This window comes from Erythrolamprus reginae, chromosome 3 (assembly GCF_031021105.1).
Source record: "Erythrolamprus reginae isolate rEryReg1 chromosome 3, rEryReg1.hap1, whole genome shotgun sequence".
NCBI classification, from domain to species: Eukaryota; Metazoa; Chordata; class Lepidosauria; order Squamata; family Dipsadidae; genus Erythrolamprus; species Erythrolamprus reginae.
Window position 1 is genome coordinate 237059869 of NC_091952.1, and position 27295 is coordinate 237087163.

A 27295-nucleotide genomic window follows, 5' to 3' on the forward strand; every position below is an offset into this window, starting at 1 on the left:
CCATTTGCATTCTAATTATAAACAAAAAGTTATGAGCATCTTACACAAGGCAGTAAAATTTAAAGACTGAATGATTCATATGTTAATCAGTACTGCTTCAGTTAAAAAAAGAAATGATGTGAACACATGTGTGTGGGTGCATCTATGGTAGAATTGAAAGCACATTGCTGCACATTGATTCAAACACGAGGAATCCTGGAAAGTTGACTCTTTCTTCATTGGTTTTAATAAAATAATGTCAAAATGTGGTTATTCTTAAAACATTTATCTGCTTAACTTGGCAACCTGCCTTTATTTTCCCATTAAACCCTTCCTGCTCTTATTCTGCTAGTCTTTATCACTGAATTCATGATCTGGGGTTTTTTTTAATTTACATGATTTACTGCTTTCAAGAGCTATCCTGTCCTTGCCTTCAAACCTTTAACCCCAAGTGAACTAATCACGTATTATGCAGATCCAATTTTCTGATATTTTTTTAATGTAATGTTTCTAGTCAGCTTACAATGTCCTTATCTAAAAGAAATAAAATAGCAAATGTTTTAAATGAAAAGTTCCATCAGCCATTTTGTTCTTTTCCTTATTTCCTTATTTTTATTTTATTTATTTATTTTGTCAGGTATGTATTTGTACGTATAGATGTAACATTGTTTATATACATAAGATGGATACTAATAAGAGGGAACAATTGGACAAGACTGGTAGGCATGCTGGTGCGCTTATGCACATCACTTACTGACCTCTTAGGAATTGGGTGAGGTCAACTGTGGACAGTCTACGGGTAATGTTTTCGGGATTTGGTGATGGAAGCACAGAGTCAGGTAGTGAGTTCCAGGCATTAATCACTCTGTTGCTAAAGTCGTATTTTCTACAGTCAAGTTTGGGGCGGTTCACTTTTGAGTTTGTATCTATTGTGTGCGCATGTATTGTTGTGGTTGAAGCTGAAGTAGTCGTTGACAGGTAGGACAGGTATGTCTTCCTGTTTCCATTCAAAGTTCCTATCCTCTGCATTCAGAGGTGACTCACTAGTTCTCAGCATGTCACAAAGCATGCTTTTCTTCCAAAGGCAACTAGACTTGTTTAGGATGTTTTGCTTCTCATCCAAAAAGCTTCTTCAGTTCTCTTCCCCACCACGAAAAAGTTTTGAAGAAGCTTCTTGAATAAGAAGTGAACCATCTTCAAGCAAAACGAAGAAATTCTAAAAACAAATATTAAATTAGAAGAAGAAAAATATCTGGTTTAGAAATGTAATTACTCCCCCCATTGGTAATGTCAAAATATCACTGATTTACTGCCCTGTTAGAAGGTGGGTTGCTTGGATGTAACACATTACTGACACCAGGGATATAATAGATGTGCCATCTATACAAGTAGCCCAGATTTAATTCTTAACATCTTTTGTTAAGAGGACACAAAATAAGAAACTTTATTTTGCGCCCTCAGAATGTATACAACATGAAGGGATACTCGGTGACCATACAATACATATTTATTCTTCATTGTTTTAATTGTTTTATGTTTTTATGTTGTATGTTTGCCAATGCCACTTGTTGAGATGGGTAGCTATAGAAATTAAATATATAAATACACTATTAAATATATAATAGGTCCCACAGAGTGGGCCTTCTCCGGGTCCCGTCAACTAAACAATGTCGGTTGGCGGGCCCCAGGGGAAGAGCCTTCTCTGTGGCGGCACCGGCTCTCTGGAACCAACTCCCCCCAGAGATTAGAACTGCCCCTACTCTTCCTGCCTTCCGTAAACTCCTTAAAACCCACCTTTGCCGTCAGGCATGGGGGAATTGAAACACCTCCCCCGGGCATGTTCAATTTATACATGGTATGCTTGTGTGTGTGTCTGTTAGTATATGGGGTTCTTTTAAATCTTTAAATATTTTAAAGTTATTTGGATTATTTATGATTTGTTCTATCTTGTTGTGAGCCGCCCCGAGTCTTCGGAGGGGCCGCATACAAATCTAAATAATAAATAAAATAAATAAATAAATAAATACACATCCAGAATGTTGTCTGTCCACAATTGATCTCTCAGCCCTTCCTCTTGCATCAGTAGTGGTGAAATGACTAACTTTTGATGATACAATTTTTATTGTTTATTTCTACCTCTCTGAAATGAATTATGGGTAGCTAAAACACAAAATGGAGAAAAATAGCATCTAAGTTTAAGTGGTATGGTTACAAACATTTAACTTCCCATAGTAACTGATTGAGGGTTTTCTTCCATTATAGAATTAATGATATATTTACATATTATGGTTTTGGGGTGATTTTGGGGGGGGCTTTTTGAGTTAGGAGCCAAGAAATAATATATATATATATATACAAACCTGCACATCATAAGTCCCGTTTAGCAAAATAGGCCTTTGGGAACTGATGTCCTGAAGAACTCCAGATAGCACAGAACAGTTGACTTTTTGAAAGTCTTTGGAATGGCTGAACTGTACCATATTGTGGAGCGCCAAAATTTTAGTGTCAAGCTCAGCATCCTGCCTGGTGCGGTTGTGTAGCCCGAGGTGGTACTTGCGGAAGTGTTTTATAAGATCTGTGGGGTCGTTCCCATAGTAACCATAGCCACAGATGTTGCATTTGAAGTCCTGAAGCTCTGGAGACAGCGGCGCCGTATCTGGGTTCTCGTTTGCCGACAAATCTGCTTTCAATTTGATTGGCCTTAAGTCCCCATCTGAAGGCACTTGTGGGTTTTTTGAGGCCAACGAGGCTGGGCTTGAATCCCTGCCCTCAGCTTGACCACTTTGCACATGCATTGTTTCATCCATAGATTTTGGAGATGTGCGAGTCTCTTCAGTTTTCTCTGTCAGATCTACTGACAGGTTGCAGGCCACATCTTGGGTGTCATCTGCATCTGATCTGAGAGGAGACTTCAAGGATTCAGAGATTCCCCCAACAGCTGGAGATGAGAAGGCCGGCATATTTCTGTCTGTCATCTCATCATGAGAGAAGGATGGAACATTTCCTCCCTTATTGTGGCTTTCATAATTGAAGCCAGCCTTTTCACTCGTAGAGCTTTTCAAGTCCTTTGTAGAGCTGGGAGATGGCTCTGGGACATGCGTGCAAAAGTCCTCATTATTTTGCTCCACAGCCTCACTCAACTCAGTGTTGTCTTGCATCTGACCGGCAGAAAATTCTTTTCTTTCAGTACTGTCACTTTCTGTACCTGGGGATTGAAGGGTCTCTGTTTCTCCTTCTCTAACAACGTTTCTTAGAGGGGGATTCTTTTTCCGGACCATATCTAAAAAATACATAAAAACGTATATACAAAAGATAAGGGTAAGATAACAACAATGTAAAGCACACCCAAGGCCATCCCCCCACTCCACCCGTTCCCATATTGAAACATAAACGATATTTGCCAGACCAAACAAAAATGCTTTTTGAGAAGATTTTGTACAATCTTGCTAAGCCAGACTTGGGAATAAATCCTACTTACATTAAGGGGAAGAACTTCTGCAGAAAGGACAGAAACATAATTGTGATTTCATGTTGTTCTTTTATTGTTGTAGCATACATTGGTTAGACAATCTTGGTGAAATTTGGTCTAACTTTAACCCAATTCACTATTAATTAATTAATTAATTAATTGATGTTATGTAAAGCTATTCTGTTACATGCCAGGAATGAGACCAATATCCCACCAGGCAATGTACAATTTGAACAAAGTTTTGTAGAAGGAATTATTTCAAGTATACTAAAAATATTACATTGAGATGCAACTTTCCTCAACCCTTGAAACCCTTGGGATCTTTCAAAATTTATTGCAAATTCTAGGTGTTATGATTGCATGATATCTAGAGCAGTGATTTTCAACCTTTTTTGAGCCGCGGCACATTTTTTACATTTACGAAACCCTGGGGCACATTGAGCGGGGGGGGGGGCACTAAAAAAAGTTTGGACAAAAAAATTCTCTCTCTCTCTTCCTCCCCTTCACTCTATTTCTTTCTCCCTCCCTCTTTCTCTCCCTTCCTTCCTCTTTCTTTCTCTCTCTCTCCATCCCTCTTTCTCTTCCTTCCTTTCTCTTCCTTCCTTCCTTTTTTGCTCTTTTTTGCTCTCTTTCTCTCTCCCTCCCTCCCTCCCTCTATGTCTTTCTCTCTCTCTTTCCCTCCCTCTCTTTCTCTCTCTTTCTCTCTCTCCTTCCCTCCCTCTCTTTCTCTCTCTCTTGCTTTCTTTCTCTCTCTTTCTCTCTCTCTTTCTTTCTCTTGTTCTCTCTCTCTCTTGCTTGCTTTCTCTCTCTCTTGCTTTCTTTCTCTCTGAGCTTCGCGGCACACCTGACCATGTCTCGCGGCACACTAGTGTGCCACGGCACACTGGTTGAAAAACACTGATCTAGAGGAGCCAAGATGACAAAGGAAACTAAGCTATTTCGATTTTCTCCAGTTACATACATCAGTTGATATAGCATTTAGACTTATATCCCGCATCACAGTGCCTTACAGATTTCTCTAAGTGGCAATCAGCATATTGCCTCCAATAATCTTCATTTTATCGCTAGTTGGCTGAGTCAACCTTGAGTCGGTAAGGATCGAACTCCTGGCAGTGAGCTGAGTTAGCCTGCAATACCTGCAATACTGTATATAGTACTAATATTTTGGTGTCATTCACGAAGAACATGCTGAATTCTTATTCAAATGGCATAAAAGATGAAAAAATAAGCTCAGATGGATCATAATGGGATTACCCTTTGGTCAGGCACATTAATGCAGACAAATGTATTTATTTTTGAAGCCTCCTTTTTAAAAAAAACTGGTTTCAGCAATGTGTCATCTTTGTGTTATACTAGACCAGGGGTGTCAAACTCACTTCATCACAGCTGTGTCATGTGATTTTTGGGACTTTTCCCCCCTCTGCTAAATGGGCATGGCCAGTGCGTGACACATCCGGTCCATGGGTTAGGAATTTGACAGCCCTGTAGTAGTTTAATAAGAAAGGAACTTATTATGATCCTATGTGCCAGAACTAATATTCTAGATTAAAAGTTTCCGCTCTTGGCTCTCCTGGTTCTGCTAGCTAGAATTAAGGGCTGAATCCATGTGGTAGAGATTGATCTACCAGTACAATTTTAAAAAAAATGTTTTAGGTAACTACCAATCGCTTCACAGAAAGAAACTTTATATCTCTTTAACCTATTAAGGTTAAATAAAATGTTTGCATGTAGTCATAAGGCTAATTCAAATTTTGTATTGTTCATGACCCTATAATCCCATGTTCATGATTATCAAGTATACAATCTCCAAAAATTAGTCTTGCGGGTGCTTTTTATATTGTAGCAATTCAATGTAAAAGGTACTAGAAAACATAGAAGTGAATAGAGAAAAAGAGACCCCTAAAGCAGACACAACTATTCAACAGTCAACGGATATCTTATCTCAGAAGGCATTCATAAGAGTTAATCATACTCTTATTGCCCAAATAAATTTGAGAAGGCAACTCAGAAACAGCTGCTACTTCATTCAATTTTTTCCATAATGCTGGAGTAATATCCCACCTTAAATTCTCCCCCAGTCTGGAACTTAAGAACAGATACTTAGGAAATAGAGCAAAAGGTGGAAATTCCTAAACTTCTAAGGCCACCCACTGTAACATATGAGAAACTCAAATGAAGTAGAGTTTATCCAGAAATAAGAATAATATTCCCTGCCCGCTCATATCAAGTTCTTCTAAAAATAAAGTTTTGTTGGATACTATCTACTACACTGCTCTATTTAAAAAAATATATCCCTTTTTCTGCATTTGTTCACTATCAGTATCATTATTCAAGAAGACATATTATCTAAATAAAAGCCCATTTGCAGTACTTCTAAATGGAGAAACTATCTATTGGCAAGTCACACTAGAGAGAATGGAAATATAGAGAAAGAATATAAGGCATTCTACAATTATTATCTCTAAGACAAATAACAGATTGCACAATGCTTTATGGCGTGCCAAGAAGTTTTTCAGTTAACATTTCTACTTAAAAAAAATACATACTTGTAAAATCATACCCAGCATTGACTTCATAAGGCATGTGGCTCTACAATGCTTTTGGTTGTGTTTTGTTTTTACTGTTATTAATTCTATTAGTCAATTAGCTGGAAGGCTAACACAACTGGCTTAGAAGATACACAGCAGACACAGAAGACATTCTGAGAGCTGATCTGCACATCTGTAAAAGAAAACAAACAAAAAAGATTCCCCCCTAAATTATGCATTTATGATTAGGGTTTTATTGAAAAAAAAACATTCGGCATTCTATATACTACAGAAAAAATTATGGCTGTACCACAATCAGATTAGGAACTCACAGGGACTTTTGCATTTGCTCAATCCTTTCCTTATTTTCTCCAAAATAGTCTTACAGATTCATGAATTCTTGAAGGGAAAACCTCAAATGTCAAAACTGTAATCTTCTATGAACCAGTCACAAATCACAACTTTACTTCTCTGTTACTCCCACATCTCAGAGCTTGGGACTTAAGATCATGAAATCTTCCTCAGTCTTAGACCAAAATGATACTTTCCAAAGTTTCAACTTATTCTTGTACGCCTCTTTACAACTTAAAACTTTCACACACATCAATGTTATCTCATTCAACATTCAACGTACTGCACACAATATATATTTTTGTAATCATTTGTACCATTAAAATATGGTGATTACCACCTTAAATTCATAAGTAGCAGCAATCAAGCACTCAAAGGACAATAACAACCACCTTACTATAAGGTCTTGAACAACCGGGAAAAGTTAAGAACTTTGGAAGCAAAACATGCCTCCAGCTTTAAAAAGTGCCTGTTAGTGATGGGCGAACCCAACGATGTTCAGGTTCGGCAAGTTCGGATGAACTTTACGCAAAATTCGGCCAAACCCGAACCGAACCCGAACGGGGAATCCCTACCATGAAGAGATTCCGGGGGCGGAGCTTTGACGTCACCGGCAGGTTGCTAAGGATGCCAAGGTGATCACTTCCTGGATTCCATGGAATCCAGGAAATGATCACCTTGGCGTCCTTAGCAACCTGCCGGTGACGTCAAAGCTCTGCCCCCGGAATCTCTTTGTGGGAGGGATTCCCCAGCTCCTTCAAAGGGAGGTCTTCACGTACAAATAAATTGTTATTTTTACGAAAAAGGACACCGCAGCGGTGCTGCAAGCAGAGGGTGGTCCTTTCACGTAAAAGAGGGTGGTCCTTTCACGTCCTTTTTCGTAAAAAAGTGATCACCTTGGCATCCTTAGCAATCTGCCAGTGACGTCAAAGCTTCGAACGCCAAACACGACCCCGAACTTTGCCCAAAGTTTGAAAGAATTTTGGGTTGGACCTGAATTGTACTCTTACACACACCGTGGTGCCACCCACCCACCCTCGAGTGACATAAAGCTGTCCCATGACCAATAAAATTATCCCAGCAGCAGCCCAGTGATATTCCCAGCTCCCTCAGCTGGGACTACCTCCACTTTCTAAACAACCCATGTGTTTTGGGCTAAAACAATTAGAACTGAATGGACATATGTCACTAAGTAATATAGTCACATGACACTGTGCCTTTCAACTACCCAGTGACAGCAACTCTGCTCCAAATTGCCCTCATAATCCAAAACTGCCTGTACTTGTAAGTACAAATGTTTTCAACTAGCTGCAAACTGAGTTCCCTCCACTTTGTTGAAGTTAATGCATCACTCACTGAAATTTCAAACATCCCCAAAGCAAGTCAGATCAGGGTAAAAACAATACCACAGAAGCTGCCGAGTTCTCAGCGGCTCTGAATAATCCATATTTTCCTACTATTCCAGGGAGTTGAGTTTTGATTAATTGACTGTGGACAGTTTTGTGATCATTTGGCACCATATGGTTTATTTTATTGTAATAATTGGAACCAACATTATTTTTGGACTAGAAGCTCTGCCAGAGAAGGTAGGAAAAACCATTCCATCTGTGTCCATGTGTCTGTGTGAGTAAAGCAATCAAGATGCACTTTCTATCAAAAAATAGTTTAAAAAGCAGGGGAGGGGGGATAAATCTCCTTCTAATAATCAACTTTATTTCTGTTAAAATATTTTCATATTATAAAATTGAAGGCCAGTCTTATGTACTTGGAGATTTTAGATGCAATTGTCACCACTATCAAATCTCACCCAAAAAATATATGAATCAGTATTTCATCAGCTTCAACATTAAAATCCAATGGAAAATTGATCATTCCTAATGAAATTAATAAATTGCAAAGGGGATGAGAAACACAGTTGGAAACAAGACAAACTTGCCAATGGGGGAAAACTTAAAAGTATGGTTTTATGTATAAATTTCTCTTTGTAACACTGTGAGAAGGGTGAACAATTCTGAAGTTCTCCCAACCTGCTTCACATTTCTTCAAAAATAGTAACACATTCTCAGCATTGTTTGATACATCAATGAGTTCAAATGCTTTGAATGAAAATACAACTTAAATGTTTTTTTAAATAACATAAATTAATTTGGAAGTAGAAAAAAGGGGAACAAAATCATCTATTCAAACAAGCAAGACTGTGGGCATAAAATGGCTCCATTTTATAAATGAGACATCACTTAGAAGATGCTTGTGTCTAAACCAGAATAATTGAGAGAGGAGATAAAAACTGTTAATTAAGAATCACAAGCTAAATAACCAGGTATCTCATATATAGTATCTTGCTTTGCTTTTAGAAATCAGCTTCTCTCAATCTCTGAAGTCATTCAATAAATAAAAATATAATAAAAAATAAAGTAAAGTTTAAAAAATAGTAGAAATAGCTAAATTAACAAATTGAGGGAGAAATTGTTTGTTTGTTTGTTTGTTTGTTTGTTTGTTTGTTTGTTTGTTTGTTTGTTTTAACTTCTATGCCGCCCAATCCCAAAGGACTCAGATTCAAATTATCACAGACCTCTAAGGAAAATGGTAATTTTGAAAAACAGTTTGAAAAACCTTTTCTCCACCCATTTATTTATCTTTCAAAAAGAATATTCAGAAGCATACAATAAAATAGAAACCCAGTGAAGCATTTCTCTCACAACACAGAATTAACTTACTCAATTCATTAACATAAGAAGCAATGATGGGATTTTAATTTAGAAAGTACACAAAACAAGTAGAATTTCCACAGAAGAAAAATACATGAATTGCTACAAGCAAAATTCTGAAATTCTTGCGTATGAAGTTTAATTGTTTTCCAGTAATGGTTAGGTTAAAGTTACTGAACCGCATCGCACGTGCCCAACCCATTTAAAATCTCTTGTAATTTCTTTGATTATTATGAGCCACCCAGAGTCATTTTAGAGTCTGACGGCATACAACTTTAATAAATCATCATCAACCTGGGAGCATTTCAAATATGGTGTTTTGTTTTTGTTTTTCATTTTCTCTGTAACACACAAAGCTCCAGAGATCATGCCTACTAAACTAGCTTATGTTCCCAATATTTAACATTTTCACAGGATCACTCAACCCTCCTCTGCTTTGTGGATTGGGGTCTTGTTGGTTTTAACAGCACGAATATAATGAAAATACTAGAAAAACGTTTACAAAGACAAAAATTAGCCTCAGGTATCTATGAATTACACCAGATTTCTGAAAAGAACTAAGCAAACTGACAGACACTCAAGCTGGGATACATAAGATTTTAAGAGAATGGATTTCAAGCACAAACCGCAAGTCTAATTTTAGCTTATCGCAAAAATCTTCTAAGACCATCCTGCAGAATAAAATAAATACCACTGAAAGCCAAAAGGAGATATAGTAGGGATATAAACTGTAAAATAAGGAGTACTTACGTACTCTCCTTCTGGAGAACCTTTCAGGTTTTATACTGTAGCTAAAATGAAAACCAAGCAGAGTTGAGGAATTGAATCATCTGAAGACCTCTGACTGTGCCCATTTGTACCCCTGGCTTCAAATGGCTTCAAAGAGAGGGAAACCCACAGTGTTTCCCCATAAAGCTATTCCCCCAGACTAAAGCTACACCCATCCTAGTTTATTGTTCTTTGCAAAAAAAGGAACATCTATTACGTGTCTTTCCTTGCATGTGAGAATTCTCTCTCTCTCTCTCTCTCTCTCTCTCTCTCTCTCTCTCTCTTTCTCTCTCTCTCTCTTTCTCGTTTTTGTTTACTTTTCTTTTTTTTGTTCAAAAGGTATTCCATTTGGATGTAATTATTGTAGTTCTGCTCTCTCGTGTCGGGAGCATCTTCAGTGACAGCTTATTATCTTAGCTTGGCGAAAAGGCATGAACCTATAAAGGATGGTGTCCTATTTTGTAAAATGCAACACGCATTCAATTTTTCAGAAAAAAAATCTTTGAGAATTGCCAATAATTTTGTTACAGTAAGGGTACAGAATTCAGGAATTGGATACTATCCTAACAAAAAACAATTAGTGCAATTCTTCCTCATCAGAGGACAGTTCTTATTTATTCTCTTTTCCTCTATCTTAGAAATAGGGTTGTTAGCTGTCAAAGGCTTTGTGATGTGCTTATTTTCATTCACTCTTTTCAAATGGAGCTTTAACTACTACGAGCTGTTGTTTTGCCTGTGATGGCAACATTTTTAGACACTGAGTGCCCAAACATGCGTGCACATGGATGGACATGCACATGTGCAAACATGCACACTTGCGGACATATGTGTGGACATGCACGGACATGCGCAAGACACCCGAAGACCACCTGGCTAGTGGGAGGCAGGTCATCCCAACACCAACAACACAGCAACAGGTCACGAAAGAAATGCCATAGAGATCTGACATGCGGCAACAGCGCGCATGCCAGCAGGGAGGGCTCGTTGTGCCACCTCTGGCACCCCTGCCATAGCTTTGCCATCCCGACTTTAGAACCTTGCACTGTACAAGTGTTGAGCCCAGAAAACAAATCAACATTTTCACAAAGCTTTTGATGTAGATTTGGCGATCTATAAAAGCTTTTTTAAGGAGAAAATGTCTCCTGCATTTAAATGGGGGAAAAACCCATCTTTTTGCATAGATAAAAGACAAAAAATGAAATATAAAAAGAAAGGAGAGAAAAAGAAAAAAGAAAAGTGCAGAAAATACAATGAAGGGAAGGAAAAAAGATAAGGAAACTTAATAGCTTGTCTTCAGAAGTTGTAGGTGCTTGGATGTTTTTAACAGAAAAAACTGGGCAGCTACTAATTTGAAATGGTATAGGTACTTCTGCTCAAGCAGGGTGTTGCACTAGAAGACTTCTAAGGTCCCTGCCAGCTCTATATTGATAGGCTGATAGACTTACTGACTGATTGATTATAGCAGATACAAACTCATTATCTCTCCTCCCCACTTTAATATTATTCAGTAACATAGCCTAAAAAAGCAATAGACGTTTTAAAAGATTGCAAGGTGAACTTATTTCATGGACGTTGCTTTGTGTTGCTTAGCTAGTTACAAGCCACCTAGAATTACTCTAGAAGAAGGCATACAAATAGCTGTGGTTATTATCATAATAACGATGACTAAGATGATGATTTCTTTTTCCCCTTGCAGGGAGAATTGCAGACATAACATAATTATTGGTCTTGGATGAAATAAAAGTCTATTAACATCTCAAAGAGAGATTAACAATTACACAGGCTGTCTCAAAAACTGTATAGCAGTCAAAATTTGGCAGTAAATCAGAAAAGAAACCTGCATTTTTTTAAATTTGAAAAAATCTAATAACCTATGTTGTGCAGGAGATATCAATAACAAGAACAAATGTAGTGATGGATATTTATGTCAATGACTACCACTCTGCCAAAATCATACAAGGCTGAATAAAAAGACGGCCCATTTCATATTTTCCATTTACATGCCAGGATTTGTTATATATTGCTTGGCATTGGTCAAAAAACAAACATTTACATCTGAATAGGTGACTCTTTGAAAAAAACTTAAGTCTGGCTAATCCTCGATTTACCACAACTGAGTTGGAAATTTCCACTGCTAAGTGAGACCATTGTTAACTGAGTTTTGGCCCATTTTATGACCTTCCTTCCCAGAGCTGTTAAATAAATCTCTGCAGTGGTTAAGTTAATAATACAGTTGTTAAAGTGAACCCAGACTTCCTGTTGAATATGCTTGTCAAGACGGTCATAAAAAGTGATCAGATGAACCTGGGACACTACAACTGGCATAAATACATGCCAATTGCCAAGTATCTGAATTTTGATTGCATGAGCATGGAACTGCTGTAATGGTGGTACGTGTAAAAAATATGGTGATTAGTCACTTTTTCAGCACCTGTTGTAACTTCAAATGGTCATTAAACAAATTGTAGTAAATCAAGGATTATCTATATAGATGATAATGTGGATAAAGCAGCAGCACTATGGAAACCTCAACCTCTCTTTCTTTGCTGGAATGCACCTAATTGATTTTTATCATGGACAAAACCAACTTTGCATCTGGAAGGTACTTTAACCACGAAAACACTAATATCTTTGGCATGGTCTGCCATTTTACAGTGGAGGAACATTTCTTCCCCTAATCATAAATTGTAATAAACCTTAGTTTTTTTAAAACAAAATTAAAAACAGCCTAATATTTACAGTATAGGGAGCAAAGCCTTTTTATATATCAATTTAGCACTTAGATGCTACTTAATACAATCTACAATATTAGTTTACATTATAATAATCACCAACAGTAATACAGTCCCAATATATCCAAAATCTGAAAGGAACAGGAGAAACAAATGACTATCGAAACCACAAATTAACTTTAGAAAAGTTTGGTAAAGTTTAATTAGTAATAGTAATAATACCACAACCTTGTTTTAATCTGGTTTTTTCCTAATTTTTAAAATGGCTATTTTAACTGTATGTGTGTATATATGTGAATTACGTTAATGTAATATGTTAAATCTCCTATGAAATCCACTTTTAACATACCAAGGAATTCCAAAATGAAGTAAAACTGAACCTTCACCCTTCCATTTAGAAATGACTGTTAAAAATAAGTAGGATTCTCCTTTCGTTTAGTTTAATTTAGTTTAATTTAACTATACTAAGCTTGAGTTGGCAGAAGGGCATCAAAAGTTAGTATCGTTCAAAATTTTACCCAAAGAAAAAGTAGATTCATTTTTGTTTTGCCAGGGAGGTCCACTTGTTTGTTTACACATTCTAGCTACACAATTTAGTGGTCAGACTGAGCTTTTCATGAAAGGAATGCTGTAGTGTGATTAATTCCCTGCATTCCCATGTCGATAAACATCAGTAATGAAACTGCAGTGACTCATATATTTCTGGTATAACGAACACCAAACTGATATTTATCAGTGGCAAAGCTCCCATTGTCTTTCATTTGGGCAGGATTGAACCTTATCACTGCCCACTTTGTAAAATGCCTTCTGGTAATGGAGGCTGAAATAATCAGAGAAAAACGCTGATCCTGAAAACCAACTGTTGCATTTCATTGCCACTGTGACTCTGAAAGACATGAAACCTTGCAGTCTTTTGTAGAAAGGACAACAATATTAACACTATTACACCGTTTGCAACAGCCACAAAAAAAGCTATAGACATATGTATGTTGTTACACTGAAAATAAGTTCAAAAGAAATAATGCGGGATTCACCCTAAAAACTATCCAATTCTAAACACTTTACATATATATTTATTACACTACAGTATTTGCTATTTTACATACGTTCACCCATAACACAGGTTCATTGGGCAGCTTACAGAATAAATGCAGTATTAAATATAGTATTAAAACAGTATCTAGGGCAGTGCAAACTTTCAGATGAAAGCACAATTAAAACATTAATAAACTGCCTTTAGAACAAAATGCAGAATTTTCATTATCTCTTTGAGTGTTTTTTCCTTACTATTGTTTTCTGTGCTTACTTTTTTGCAAACAAGTACTGTACTAAGCTGTAAAGGAGCATTTGGAAATGATATCTTCCATCTTCAATTTGTAGAGTGTTCCTGCCTCTACAAATTCTATCATGTCATCTACCACACGGGTAAACCAAGCCAACAACAAAGTAATATTTCATGCGTACCTGTTCACAATTTAATGCAACTCCTTTCCTAAATCAAACTGCCAAGAGTTTCATAAAAAACTACAAAAATCAGTAGCCGAAAGTTTCATTCATCTGCCTCATTCATTGATCAATGGAAGTTATTTGGGAAACATTAATAATGTTAAAGGGGGGGCACCATTATTCCAGTTGTTTAATTGATACACTCCTTTTTCCATTTGAGTTGCATTACTTTTGCCACATACAATCAACATCACAATTCAGAAGATATTTCCATCTCAAAAGTTAAATTCCAGAAGTCTATTGGGAATACTCGTAATTTCTCTGTACACATCCATTCAGACAGGTTAATTAATACAAACAATTCTGAGTGGTGGTGGTGATGGCAAAACAGATCTGATATACATTCCTTCTTGCCAGACATACACAATGAGTTGGCATGTTGCATCACAATTAATATTATCCATATAAATGCAAATGAAATATTCAGTTATCTATCAATAATTGCAAATCCATGATAAAAGGATTTAGCTTATTAATATCTGTAATGCAATCTAGGAAAGTCTTTCTTCACCACATTTCACTCCTTTCACAATCTTTGCAAAATAATAATAAATATTACTATAATTAATCAGCAAGACAAAAAAAAACAGAAACAGTGACCAAATACAACAAAAGCGGGGTATTCGTCACGAGTGGCCTACAGAGTTAAAATTAAAATAACATAAAGGATTAAATAAGAAAATATATAATTGGCAATAGGAAGGGCTCAATGTGACAATAGGAAACATATTAGCATTCCTTCATAGCATACCTGGTTTTTGTTAAGAGATGGTTAGAATATGCCTGCAGATAAAATACTATCAAAGGAGAATGAAAAAGTATATGAATTAAGGTCTCAGACGCAGGTTCATTCGAACTACAAGGACACCACCTCTCAGTGAATTAAATCCAATTGTAATTTCTTACCATATACCATTTGTATGCCGCTCCGAGTCTTCGGAGAGGGGCGGCATACAAATCTAAATAATAATACCGTGTTTCCCCGAAAGTAAGACAGGGTCTTACTTTCTTTTTATCCCCAAAAGCCCCACTATGTCTTACTTTCGGGGTATGTCTTATATTGGAAAAAAATTGTCAAATTTTTTGTTTTAACCATAAAATTAACATTTATTAACAACCTGAACAGTATTGTATTCACCACAAAACAGCAGATGATACCCCAGTATGCCAGTGTGTATGTTTTACTGATGTATGATTAATACTGTGTGCATTACTGTATTTTAAGCAGGAGGCGGCAGTGACAAGTGCAGGGGACGGCACGGTGATGTATGGAGAGGGGGACGGCGCGGTGACGTATGGAGAGGGGGACGGCGCGGTGACGTATGGAGAGGGGGGCGGCGTGGAAGTGGGCAGGAGGCGGCGCTCATTAAGATCAGAGGGAGGTGGCAGATGTGGCGACGTATGGAGAGGGGGACGGTGCGGACGTGGGCAGGAGGCGGCGCGCAGCTAGATGAGAGGGAGGCGGCAATACCCCCGTGTTTCCCCGAAAGTAAGACATATGTCTTACTTTCGTGGTACGGCTTATATTAGCCGACCCCCCTGAAACCCCTGATACGTCTTACAATCGGGGGTGTCTTACTATCGGGGAAACAGGGTAATAATAATAATAATAATAATAATAATAATAATAATAATAATAAATTATATTTTTATATTTATATTTATATTTATATTTATATTTATATATTTTTATTTTTTTTATTATTATTATTATTATTATTATTATTATTATTATTATTATTATTATTATTATTATGAAATGAGTCAAAGGAAAGGTCCATCAGTGTGTTCAGAAAATAAGATGATGGATATTAAAGGCTCCAAGTTGAAATTCACCAACATGAATTGATAACACCCAAATACTACCCAGTGTCAAAAGCACTTTGCTTTCTTTAAAACTAGGGACAGCAGAGTAGAGTAGAAGCTTCAATAAAGACTGAATCAACTAGGATTTTTACTTTACACCTTGATGAAAAACCATCCAAGAGAATCAATGACACCGGTGAGCCATTGGAAAATAAGAGTTTAAGCCACTAGAGGATTGGCTAATGTGGATTCTTGCTTCCAATGTGCTCTTATCAGTTGTGTTCAAATTAAAATATTTCAGATGCATCATGAGATCCAGAAAAATGCTTATAAAAATATGGATAGGACAATGTCTAAGATCCTTCAATCATGATAGAATAGCTATCACCATGCATTTAATATGCAGTTTGAGTTTTAAGTAGCTTGGTGGCAACAAGTATGCACCTTAACTTAGAATAAAAGAAAAATAGAAGTTTGGCAAAGATGGCTCTATTTTTTTTTTCTTACCAAATCCTAAGGTCTCCAAAAATTAAACATTTAAAAGAAGGGACTTGATTGATTTTATTCTTTTCAATTTGCTATTGATGTTTGTCGCAGATAAGTCTTCCTGATAAAAAAAATAATTTTGTTTCGAGAAATTGATTTTAAATATTTATTCCTTAGAGAATTCTGCTAAATCCCACAGACTTCTCCTGAGCACTGCATACATTGCTGGCCTACAGCAAGGCTGCAAACGCCTCTTGATAATTTTCGGAAGTTGGGATTCCTCTTTGTTTAAAGCAACTATTACTGAGTCCACCTAATTATTAAATATAGGATGCAAGAATGCTATCCCTGTTTCAATCCACAACAGATTAGAATATTTGAAGGACTATCGTATTCAGTTGGATATTTTCCTATAGGATCTGTAGCATCTAATTATAAAAAGTACTCATTGGTCCACTGACATAAAAGATAGCTCTCCCAAAGGTGGGTATTATAATGATGATGTTTGTCCATTATGTTCAAAGAAGACCTTGACATCTAAAGGGCTGTGGGCTGTACGTGATGTGTCCGTAGGTGGTTGGTAAGGCCTATATGGGCACGAAATGTTCTGCCACATGTTGGGAAGACATGGGTTGGCACCATTGTCGCAGCATTTGCAGGTTGGACTTTGTGGAATACTTGCTTCTCTTTTGCTATGAATGTGCCATGTTGATCAATTTTGTGCCAGGGTTTCCCAGGAGGTGGTGTCAATATTGAGGGACTTGAAGGAGGCTTTCAACATGATCGCTTTCCTTTAGACAGCTCCCCATAGAGTAGCTGTTTAGGGATGTGATGGTCTGGCATCCTAGCAGCATGTCCTTCCCAGAGTGTCTGGGCTTTTTTCAGTAGGGTGAGAATTGATGGCAGGCATGATCTGGAGAAGACCTCAATATCAGGCATCTTATCCTGCCATCGGATCTTCAGAATTCTACGGAAGGCAGGTCATGTGGAAGTGGTTCAATTGCCTAGCATATCTTCTGTATACAGTCCAAGTCTCACTGGCATACAACATGGTAGTTAGCACTACTCCTCCATAGGCTTTGAGCTTCTGTATACAGTCCAAGTCTCACTGGCATACAACACGGTAGTTAGTACTACTGCTCCATAGGCTTTGAGCTTTGTAGCAAGACTTATGCCATGTCTGTTCCACACATTGGTCATTATTCTGCCAAATGCATAACTTGCCTTGGCAATTCTGTAGTTGACCTCAATGTCAATTGTCACTACACTGCTTTAGGGTGCTGCCAAGGTATGTAAATTGGTCCACTGTTTTGTAACTTTCGTCCCTTTGCTGTGATGGTGGGCTCTTGGTATTTGGCTTTCAGAGCTGGCTGATGCATCACTTCGGTCTTCTTTATGTTGATAAGTGGACCAAAGTTGTCACATGCTGCTGCAAAATTATCCACACTGGCTTGCATTTCCTGCTCTGATCCTGCATTCAGGGCACAGTCATCAGCAAAGAGGAGGTCACGTAGCACAGTCTCCTTTATCTTGGTGACAGCCTGGAGTCTTCACAGGTTGAACAGTTTCCCATCAGTCCTGTATCTCAGGCTAATTCCCAAAGAACTGTTCTGGAAGGCATCTGACAGCATGGCTGAAAACATTATGCTGAACAAAGTCTGTGCCAACATGCACCCTCGTTTGACGCCTTTTGTAACAGAAAAGGCTGCTGAAGCTTCTCCGTTGTCCAGCACATGGATATTAAAACCTAGTGGGGACAACATATAAGGGCTGGTATTGCCCACCCATTAGGAATTGTAACATACCAAGTTGATCCAGGGTGGATTTGCCCTCCCCAAATCCTACTTTCTCATCAGCTAAGTGTTTCTATTTGTCTGTCAAATCCAATAAATTATAATATAAGAAATAGGCATATATTTGCTGAGCACGCGTAATATACTAAAGGGATGGTAGCATAAAGAGCTTGTATTATTGCTGTTATTAGAGATGGGGACAGTTAATAGATCGGTTCAGTCTCCTCAGATTTGAAATGTATTATTGATGTGAGCAAAAAGAGAAGCCAACCCTGAACTCTAAGAATCTATCTAAGCATCTATCAATTTATATAGCCACCCATTTCACCAAAAATGAATCTGGGTGACATACAACAATGCTAAAACAACCTGTCATTTCTTTACAGCAACTCTGGTGGTATTAAGCCACATCTGGGGTTTCTCTTTCTCTCATAAATTAGTTTAAGAACCTCTGATATGAAATCACGGGCCAGGAAGTGATGTTGTGCACAGACTAATATGGAGACTAAAAAATAGAAAGCTAGTGTATCATTTTTTCCATCTAGCATCACAACCCTGGTTTTCAAATACTGTTTCCCTTTATGCAACAAGAAAACAATTACCTTCTCAAACAGGGACATCTTATCTTTTTCAACCTGAAAGATTGGCTCCATTTTTTATTTTTTTTTTGCAAAAAGGATATTAAACAATAAAGTTTATGGTCTAAAAATTGGAAGCCACAAACATCTAGCTTTTTCTTATTATTTCTCAAGTGCAGTGGAAATAATCCATTTTCTACAGGCATCACTACACACGGTTCCAAGCAAACAATAAGCTGTGTCCTTGCAATGTAAAATTTGATGTAGGAGAATGAAAATGAGGGGTATTGAAAGAAATGAGCGAAACAGAAGAACATACATTTGGCTCTGCACAAGTGCTAAGATTTGTTGAAATAAAGAAAAGGGTTAATTCAAAGGATTCATTTAGCTTATGCACTCACTCTCAGTTAATGCTTAAAGTATAATATCAGCGTGTAGCGCATGATAGATATCAGACTGCTGGATCAGACTGAGGTCTCATTAGCACATAATGCTAAACTTCTTGGTATACTGACTCTTCATACAGGCAGCTTGTTTAGTCTCTCCCTTCATTCAAATGGAAAACGCAACCCAGAATGGAAAGCTTTGTGTATCATCCAAACTTGGGCAACTAGTTTCTTTCTCCCAAATATGTCAGGCTCATAAAACAAGGAGGAGGCAACCCCCCTCCAAAAAAAAGTGGGGGGGGGGAGTTGAATTTATTCATGGCTTACAAATCTCAACTTGTTGGCAAAGCAGTAGACAGGAGTCCGAGTTTGGATGTCATACACAGGTTTCTGTTTCAGCAATGTTTTTTATCATTTGAATAAAGAGGAGGAGGAGGAGGGAAAGGAAAAAATGAGCTGGCTGAACCAGCCACAGTCTGCTTACAGTAAGATGGGATAAGAGAGAAATTTTGGCTTACTATTAGAAGACTCCATTTGATCCAGACTCGAGTTTCCAGCAGTGGCCAAAAAGATACTTCTGAGAAACCTAAAAGCAGACTTTTTTCCCAGGAGATGAGGATGCTGTTTCTATGGACACTAGTTGGCACCAACCATCAGCTCCTCAGAGGCATAACTGCTTGTGCATGTGAAGAGTCTATTAATTTATTATGCCTAACAGCATTGACAGAATCATCTGCCACAAATTTATGTTTTCTTTTTTCCCCATAGGCCATCTAAATTTGTCACCATTAGCAACATAGTGTGAAAGTTAGTATGAATAGTCTCTATTGTCAGTATGCATCATACATTAGTGGCAATCCATCTATTTACAAAGAACGCTTCTCAAGTGGCCAAACTGTAATTTATTTGTGGGCGGGGGAGGGGAGCAGGAGAATCTGTTGCTATTAGTATCATCTATGATTCTGTGTGTTTGTGTATTTGTATATCAAGTCCCAGTGAGGGTATGGCTAGCTGATGAGGCCAAAATAAGGCCGAAATAGATCTATCCTAGTCTCCCTTAATTTTCAAATTCAGGAAAAAAATGTGACACATACAGAATATAGTTTGTCAGCTATGAATAAATTAACAGCCTTGGAAATGGCCCTAGGTTGGGCCGAGAGGCAAAAAATGAGCTGTGATATTCCTTCAATATACCAGGGTGATTCGACATAAAAAAACATGTAATATCCTTCCCTGGTACAGAGCTGAAGGGATTGGATAATGTAGCGTAGAGGTTAATTCTCTGCCTTACAAGGCAAAGGTTGCAAGTTCAAGTCCCAGTGAGGGTATGGCTAGCTGATGAGGGCAAAATAAGGCCGAAATAGATCTATCCTAGTCTCCCTTAATTTTCAAATTCAACAAAAATAAGGCCAAAAGTAGCAGCCTGAAGATGATGACGAGTGGGACTTTGTCGAAACGTCTCCAGGAATCTCTGAAACGTACACGGGAAGAAACCCGAATATGCCAAGATCTTCATACCTGTACCCGTGAAAATCTACGAGAACATACATGCATACATATATTAAGAAATACATGGAAATATTATATATATATATATATATACATACATATACATATACATACAGTGGTACCTCAAGATATGAACCCCTCGTCTTACGAACAACTCGTGATACGAACCCGGGGTTCAGAAAAATTTTGCCTCTTCTTACGAACTTTTTTCGAGTTACGAACCAGCGTTCGGAGACTGCTGGGAAGCCGCGCGGCTGTTTTAAAAGGTGACAGCCGGGCGGCGGGGCTTCCCAGAAGCCTCCTGAACGCCGGTTCGTAACTCGAACAAAGATTCTGACAACCAAGGAAACCAGATTCACTTAATTTTTCAACCTTTTTTTGCCATGGTTGTTAAGTGAATCGCTACAGTTGTTAAGTGAGTCATGTGGTTATGACTCACTTAATAACTGGAGTGACTCACTCAACAACCATGGCAAAAAAGGTTGTAAATTGAGGCACAGTTCATTTAATAACTACCTTGCTTAGCAACATAAATTTTGGGCTCAGCTATGGTTGTAAGTAAAGGATTACCTGCAGATCATACTAATTCATGATCTTAAATTGGAATTGTCCAAGAAACATACCTCATTGGGTTGTGCAATGTCCTTCAAAGCATAAAGATCATCCGTGTAGCATCTGTCTACAATGCTTGAAACTGAATATAAACTTTTGATTAACTACATGACAACTGCAGAAAGTAGATTGCACAATCCCAGGAAATTATAATATTTTAAAGGTTTTAAGTTTGTTAACCTAGATAATAATTAAAATATGGCACATCATAAAAAACAAAATATTATGTTTTTTTTGGGATATTTTTAATCATCATCCAAATAATTAACATCATATGACATCTATAAATTTTACCAGAGAAAAGTTTTTCACGATACAGGCATAAGAACAGAAAATGCCACTAGATCTCTTCATTGAGACAATAAGCCTAAGTAGTGTCTCTAATTTATATATAAGAATAAATGCCAATTAGTGCAGGAGGAATTGTAACTGTTCTTTTACACTAAAGTGCTCAAAATATCATGCTAGTAAATGCAATGCAAATAATATACACACTGTAATTAGTTTGTATTCTCTAATAAAAAACTTACAGAATTATAGTCAAAATTACAGAAGTGAATTTCCACTCCCACAATTATTATTTTTCTTCATTCATACATACACACACACACACATGCACACACACACATACACGTATATATCCTCCAAATGTGCCTCAAATGTGGCATCCAATAATGAATCAATCCAGATTTTCAGGTATTTGTGAACAATCTGTTGTGTTACTGGATATTAGTCTACCCCACAAACATGTATTTAGGTGCAATCCAATTTACGTAACATTTTACCTTCTATCACATATAATATCTGCCAATACATCACGTGCAAAGGTAATTTTCATGTCCATGAGAATCAAGCACTAATTAGTAAAACATGAAGATGAAATGTGATGTAAAGAGCCAATACAAAGGATTAACAGATTGTCACTGATTCACTAATCAAAACCAAAATCTACAACCAAAACCTGAATTCCCATCATTACTTTATTAGATCCATATGTCAACTATCCACAGAAAGAAGGGTGATTATTGAATTTAATAAGCTACCTTTCCTTCCCATTTAAGTGCATTAAGGGCAGTGTATTAACAGCATTGATAATACACACATATACTCAATTGTACAGTGGTACCTCATGATACGAACTTAATTGGTTCCAGGAGGAGGTTCGTAAGGTGAAAAGTTCGTACAACGAAACAATGTTTCCCCTAGGAATCAATGTAAAAGCAAATAATGCGTGCAAATCCTTCAGGAAAATCCCAAAATTTAGAAGGGAGGCGAACAGAGGGCAGGGAGGAGCAGCTGAAGGGGGCGGGTGGAAGAAGCAAGGCTAGGCTAAAGGGTGAGTGGGAAGGAAGGAAGGCAAGGGGGGCGCCCCTCCCTTTTCTTTCTTCAAAAGACACTCTTTCAGTACCTCTGCAAGCACGCTGTTCTCCTACTTTTGTTAATGCAAAGTCTTTCCCCCTCCAAGCCGCCCCTCCCTTTTTTTCTTCAAAAAAGGGGGGGGGGAAGAAACCCCTTCATCCCAGCAGCAGTGGCTTGGGTTCGTAATATGAAAATAGTTCGGAAGAAGAGGCAAAAAAATCTTAAACACCAGGTTCATATCTTGAAAAGTTCGTTAAAAGAGGCGTTCGTAAGATGAGGTACCACTGTACCAGTAATGGCAATCCTATGGCATGCGTGCCACAGGTGGCACAGCTATATCTGAGGGCACATGAGGCACTGCCCTATACAACTTCAGCACACATGTGCATACTGGACAGCTGATTTTCAGCCTTCTATTTGGCCATTTTTGCTCTCCCCAAACTTCAGGAAAGCCTCCTGAAGCCTGAGGATGATAAAAACAGCACAACCAGATGTTCACTTGTGTACGTCACCAGCATATGTTTTGTTGTCTAAGGTCTTGAGGAACTTCTTCTGAAGTTCACCATTTCTTCTGCAGCCAGCAAGGCTTTCCTGAAGGCCTCTGCAGCTGACAATAGACCTCCAAATCAATCTAGAGCTCTGCTATTGGCTACAGAGGTTTTCAGGAAAGCTGTGCCAGCTGCAGAAGAAATGAGCCAAGGTGTGTGAGGCCTGGCTGCAACTATCTGAAGATAAGTAGTAGGGCTGCTCCATTTCCATTTTTTTTCCAAACTTCCAACTGGCCCTTTTGGCCATTTTTTGCCATCCCCAGGCTTCAGGAGGCTTTCCTGAAGTCTGGGGAGAACTAAAAACATCCCAAGAGGCCTACTGAAAGTCGGGAGGGTACACTTGTGTGTGGGGGGGGCAGCACAGGGAGTTGCGCGCATGTGCAGGAAGCAGCACAGGAGTTGTGCACATGCGTGTTGAGGAGGGTATTGCATTATGGATGTGAGCATGTGTGCGCACACACAGTTTTGTCACCGACCCAAAAAAGATTCGCCATCACTAGTATATCTGAAAACACATACAGTGGTACCTCTACTTAAGAACGCCTCTACTTAAGAACTTTTCTAGATAAGAACCGGCTGTTCAAGATTTTCTTGCCTCTTCTTAAGAACCGTTTTCTACCTAAGAACCCGAACCCATAAAAATTTCCCAGGAAATCTGAGAGCGGCACGAAGGCCTGGCCAGTTTCCTGCCATTCCCCTTGGGTTTCTCTCTCTGATGCAATGTATGGGAGGCGGCCTCGCACTGAGTGCATGGGAGGTGTGTGCTCCTCCTCGCTGCTTCAGAGTCCCTCTTTTTAATTTTTTTTAAGCCTTAAAGTTTTGGATTTTTTTTAGTCCCCTCCCCTCACCTTCTTCCTCTTCTTCTTCCTCCTCCTGCCACCCAAATTCCGAGCTTTTATTTCTTTCCTAATGGGTTTGCACACATTATTTGCTTTTACATTGATTCCTATGGAAAAAATTGCTTCCACTTACAAACTTTTCTACTTAAGAACCTGGTCATGGAATGAATTAAGTTCTTAAGTAGAGGTACAGTGATCCCTCTATTATCGCGAGGGTTCCGTTCCAAGACCCCTCGCGATAATCGATTTTTCGCAATGTAGGGTTGCGGAATTAAAAACACCATCTGCGCATGCGCGCTCTTTTTTTCTTCTATGGCCGCGCATGCGTAGATGCTGGAGTTTGCGTTTCCCGCCGCCCACGCAAAGGGGAAACCCGATTCGGCTCCTCGCTGCTGCATCACTACCGAGCAGATCAGCTGCTGGGCGGCCGAAGGAACCTTCCCTGGGTCTTCCCCCTCTTGCTGGCGGGCGGGCGAGCGGCGGGCATCAGCGAGGAGCTGGGGTTTCCCCTTTGCGTGGGCGGCCGGGAAGACCCAGGTTGGGGGTTTGGGGGGGTGCTGGGAAGCCTCCCCAGGCCGGCTGCGACCTTTTAAAACAGCCGCACCGCTTCCCAGCTGAGTCCTGAAGCCAAACGCCAAAGGCGAACTTCCACGTTTGGCTTCAGGACTCAGCTGGGAAGCGGCGCGGCTGTTTTAAAAGGTCGCAGCCGGGGCTTCCGGTTTGGTGGAGATCGCGGCGAGACGTGTCTGGCAGGGCTCTGCCAGGCGAATCTCTTCTACCCCCTCCGAAGGTCGCATTTGCGATCGGATCGGGCCCGGATGGCCCGATCCATGAACAGGGGGCTCTCCTCTGCCCGAGGACCCATCGCCAGGACTCCAGAGGCAGCGGTTCGCCCCGCAGCTTCGGAGACGGGAGAACCGCTCCTCTTTGCTTAAGAGGACCGGCCAGCGCTTTCTCCCCTCACTCAGCGGGAAGAATAAAAGCAAAGAAGCGAAAGTAAAAATATCTACATCTATATAGAAAAAGAATATAGCAGAGAAAGGACTTAAGGTAAAAATCTCCATTCTGTTTCATTTTTAAGTCAGAAGATCGTAAAACTTTAAAGTAAAAGTTTTTTTTTTCCAGGGCGAAAGTGAAAGTTTTTTCTTGTTTAAACCCATCCGCAAATAACAGCCGGACCTAATTTTTTTTTTCTTCACTTTTACTTTTCCATTTTGAACGTGAGCTTGGGAATCTACAAAATAATTTTCTGACTTTATGCTTTAACAAAATAGTTTAAATTTGATATGACTATTTAGAAAATTTTAACTGCTAAAGAAAATTTCTAGTGATGAACAGAATCTGTTCTTGATAGACTTTTAAAATCATAATCTTCTGGACTTAATTTCTGAAGCGGAGGAACACAGTCTTGCTGCCTTTTTTTTTTTTCTTTTTTGCTGCCTATTTTCACAACATGAATAACTTAATAATCATGAATTAAATGGAACCTAGAAGAGATTGAAATTACTTTTTTCTTGGATTACTTATTGTTGGATTAACCTATTTGGAATACTTGCTGAGCCTTTTGGACTATTTGCTGACATCTTTTGGATTATTGCTGACACCTTTTGGATTATTTGCTGAGAACTCTTTGGTTTAACATCTGCCTGCTGCACGAAAATTAACTTGACTCCATCTTGGGATCTCTTTCTTTGTTCTTTGCTCCTGTCTTGAATTTGGAAAATAAACTGACTCCATCTTGAACACAAGCAAGCTTTGGAATTGCTTTACTCCTTGAATTTTGAATTGAAATCAAATATAACTTTACCCTTTGAGATTTGGATCTTCATTTCTACTTCATAGCAAAATTACAGGATTTATAAGAAGAACTAAAGTATACAATACTGTTATTGTGTCTTTGAATAATTATCTGGTTTTTTCCCTGATTTTTCTTTGACTTTCTTCCTTACATTTTTATTACTAGAAGAAGTTTGGTTTGAACTATATGCATTGTTAAAACCTTGGGTTCCTGCTCTATTCTAAATAGTTGAACTAAAATACCACCCTCCTTCTTTTTCTTTTTGAACAATTCTTTTTACTTCACTTTTTCCCCTTTTCTTTTTTTCTTCCCTCCTCCTAAAGTCTTTTCTTCCAAAAAACTTTTTTTTTCTTCTCTTTCTTTTGTCTTCTATATACAGTTGATATTCCTTCTCTTCTTTCATTTTCTGTCCTCCTTTTACTTGAAAAGGCTAATACTTGTTTTTTCTTCCCTGTGGCACTAAACAATAATATTTCTTTTTTCTCTTCTTCTTTTGAACTTTGTTATGAATTGAATTGTTATTGAATTGGTATAGTCATATTATAAGGGAAACAAAATATATTGAATAGATTTGGAATTTATAGTAATTTCTTTTCCTTTTCACTATATATAAAATTGAAACTAACCTTAAAATTTGAAATAGTGGATTCTAATTTGATAATGTCCCACACCTCAACTTTTGTTAAAACAACAAAGAAACAAACAACACCAACTACTCTATCTCCACAAGTGTCACCGCATTCTTCTCCTTCGCATCAAGTGCTAACCATGTCTACCAAAGACAAAGACAAAGACAAAACAATGCAGTCCAATATTGCAACTATTCATGAGACTTTGAATGCTTTGAAGGACTTTATGGTCAAATCACAAGAAGATGCCACTCAACAAAGAGAGGCCATAAAGGAGGAGGCAACACAACAAAGAGAAGCCATAAAGGAGGAGGCAACACAACAAAGAGAAGCCATAAAAGCTGACTTGGCAGAATTTAAAGTGGAGATGGCTCAAATGAAAGCTGATATGGGCGAGATGAAAGATCAGATAAAGCAGATTCAACAAACTCTTCAAGAAAGTGATGACCGAGTTAAAAAAGTTGAAGAGCAAGCTGACAAAAATGAGAAAAGAATGGAGTATCTTGAAGGGAGAGCTGATGAAAGATACAAAAGATATGATGAATCTATCATCCAGCTGGAGATGCAACGAGCTTCGTACGGACTTCGATTTCAGAATATAAAAGAGGAAAAAGATGAAGACTTAAAAACGACTATGGCGGAAATCATTGGAGGTATACTTCAAGAGGACCCCATGGCTTTACAGAAAGAAATCGATGAAGTATACCGAATTTCGAATAGCTATATCCGTCGACACAACCTCCCAAGAGAGATACATATTAAATTCACAAGAAAGGCGTTGCGAGATGAGATACTTCATTATTCAAGAAACTCCCCGCCTCAACGACATGGAGTAGAAATAAAGATATTAAAACAAGTTCCAAGAAGTGTCAGAGAAAACAGAAGAGATTACCACTTTTTAACCAAAATCT

At 38.3% G+C, this 27295-nt stretch overlaps 1 protein-coding gene across 6 annotated transcripts in view; it reads right to left on the reverse strand.

Moving 5' to 3' along the window:
• Positions 1-27295, reverse strand: part of TRPS1 (transcriptional repressor GATA binding 1) — a 334371-nt gene that overhangs the window by 244570 nt on the left and 62506 nt on the right. For 3 of the 6 annotated variants that reach the window (XM_070748224.1, XM_070748223.1, XM_070748229.1), the window contains 2 exons: positions 5995-6169; positions 2340-3259 (listed from right to left, as the gene is read on the reverse strand). In XM_070748224.1, the coding sequence (XP_070604325.1) occupies positions 2340-3259; positions 5995-6031 (957 nt within the window). In that variant the 5' untranslated portion in view covers positions 6032-6169. The remainder of the gene's footprint in view (positions 1-2339; positions 3260-5994; positions 6170-27295) is intronic. The other 3 variants (XM_070748227.1, XM_070748226.1, XM_070748225.1) reach the window with 2 other exon arrangements.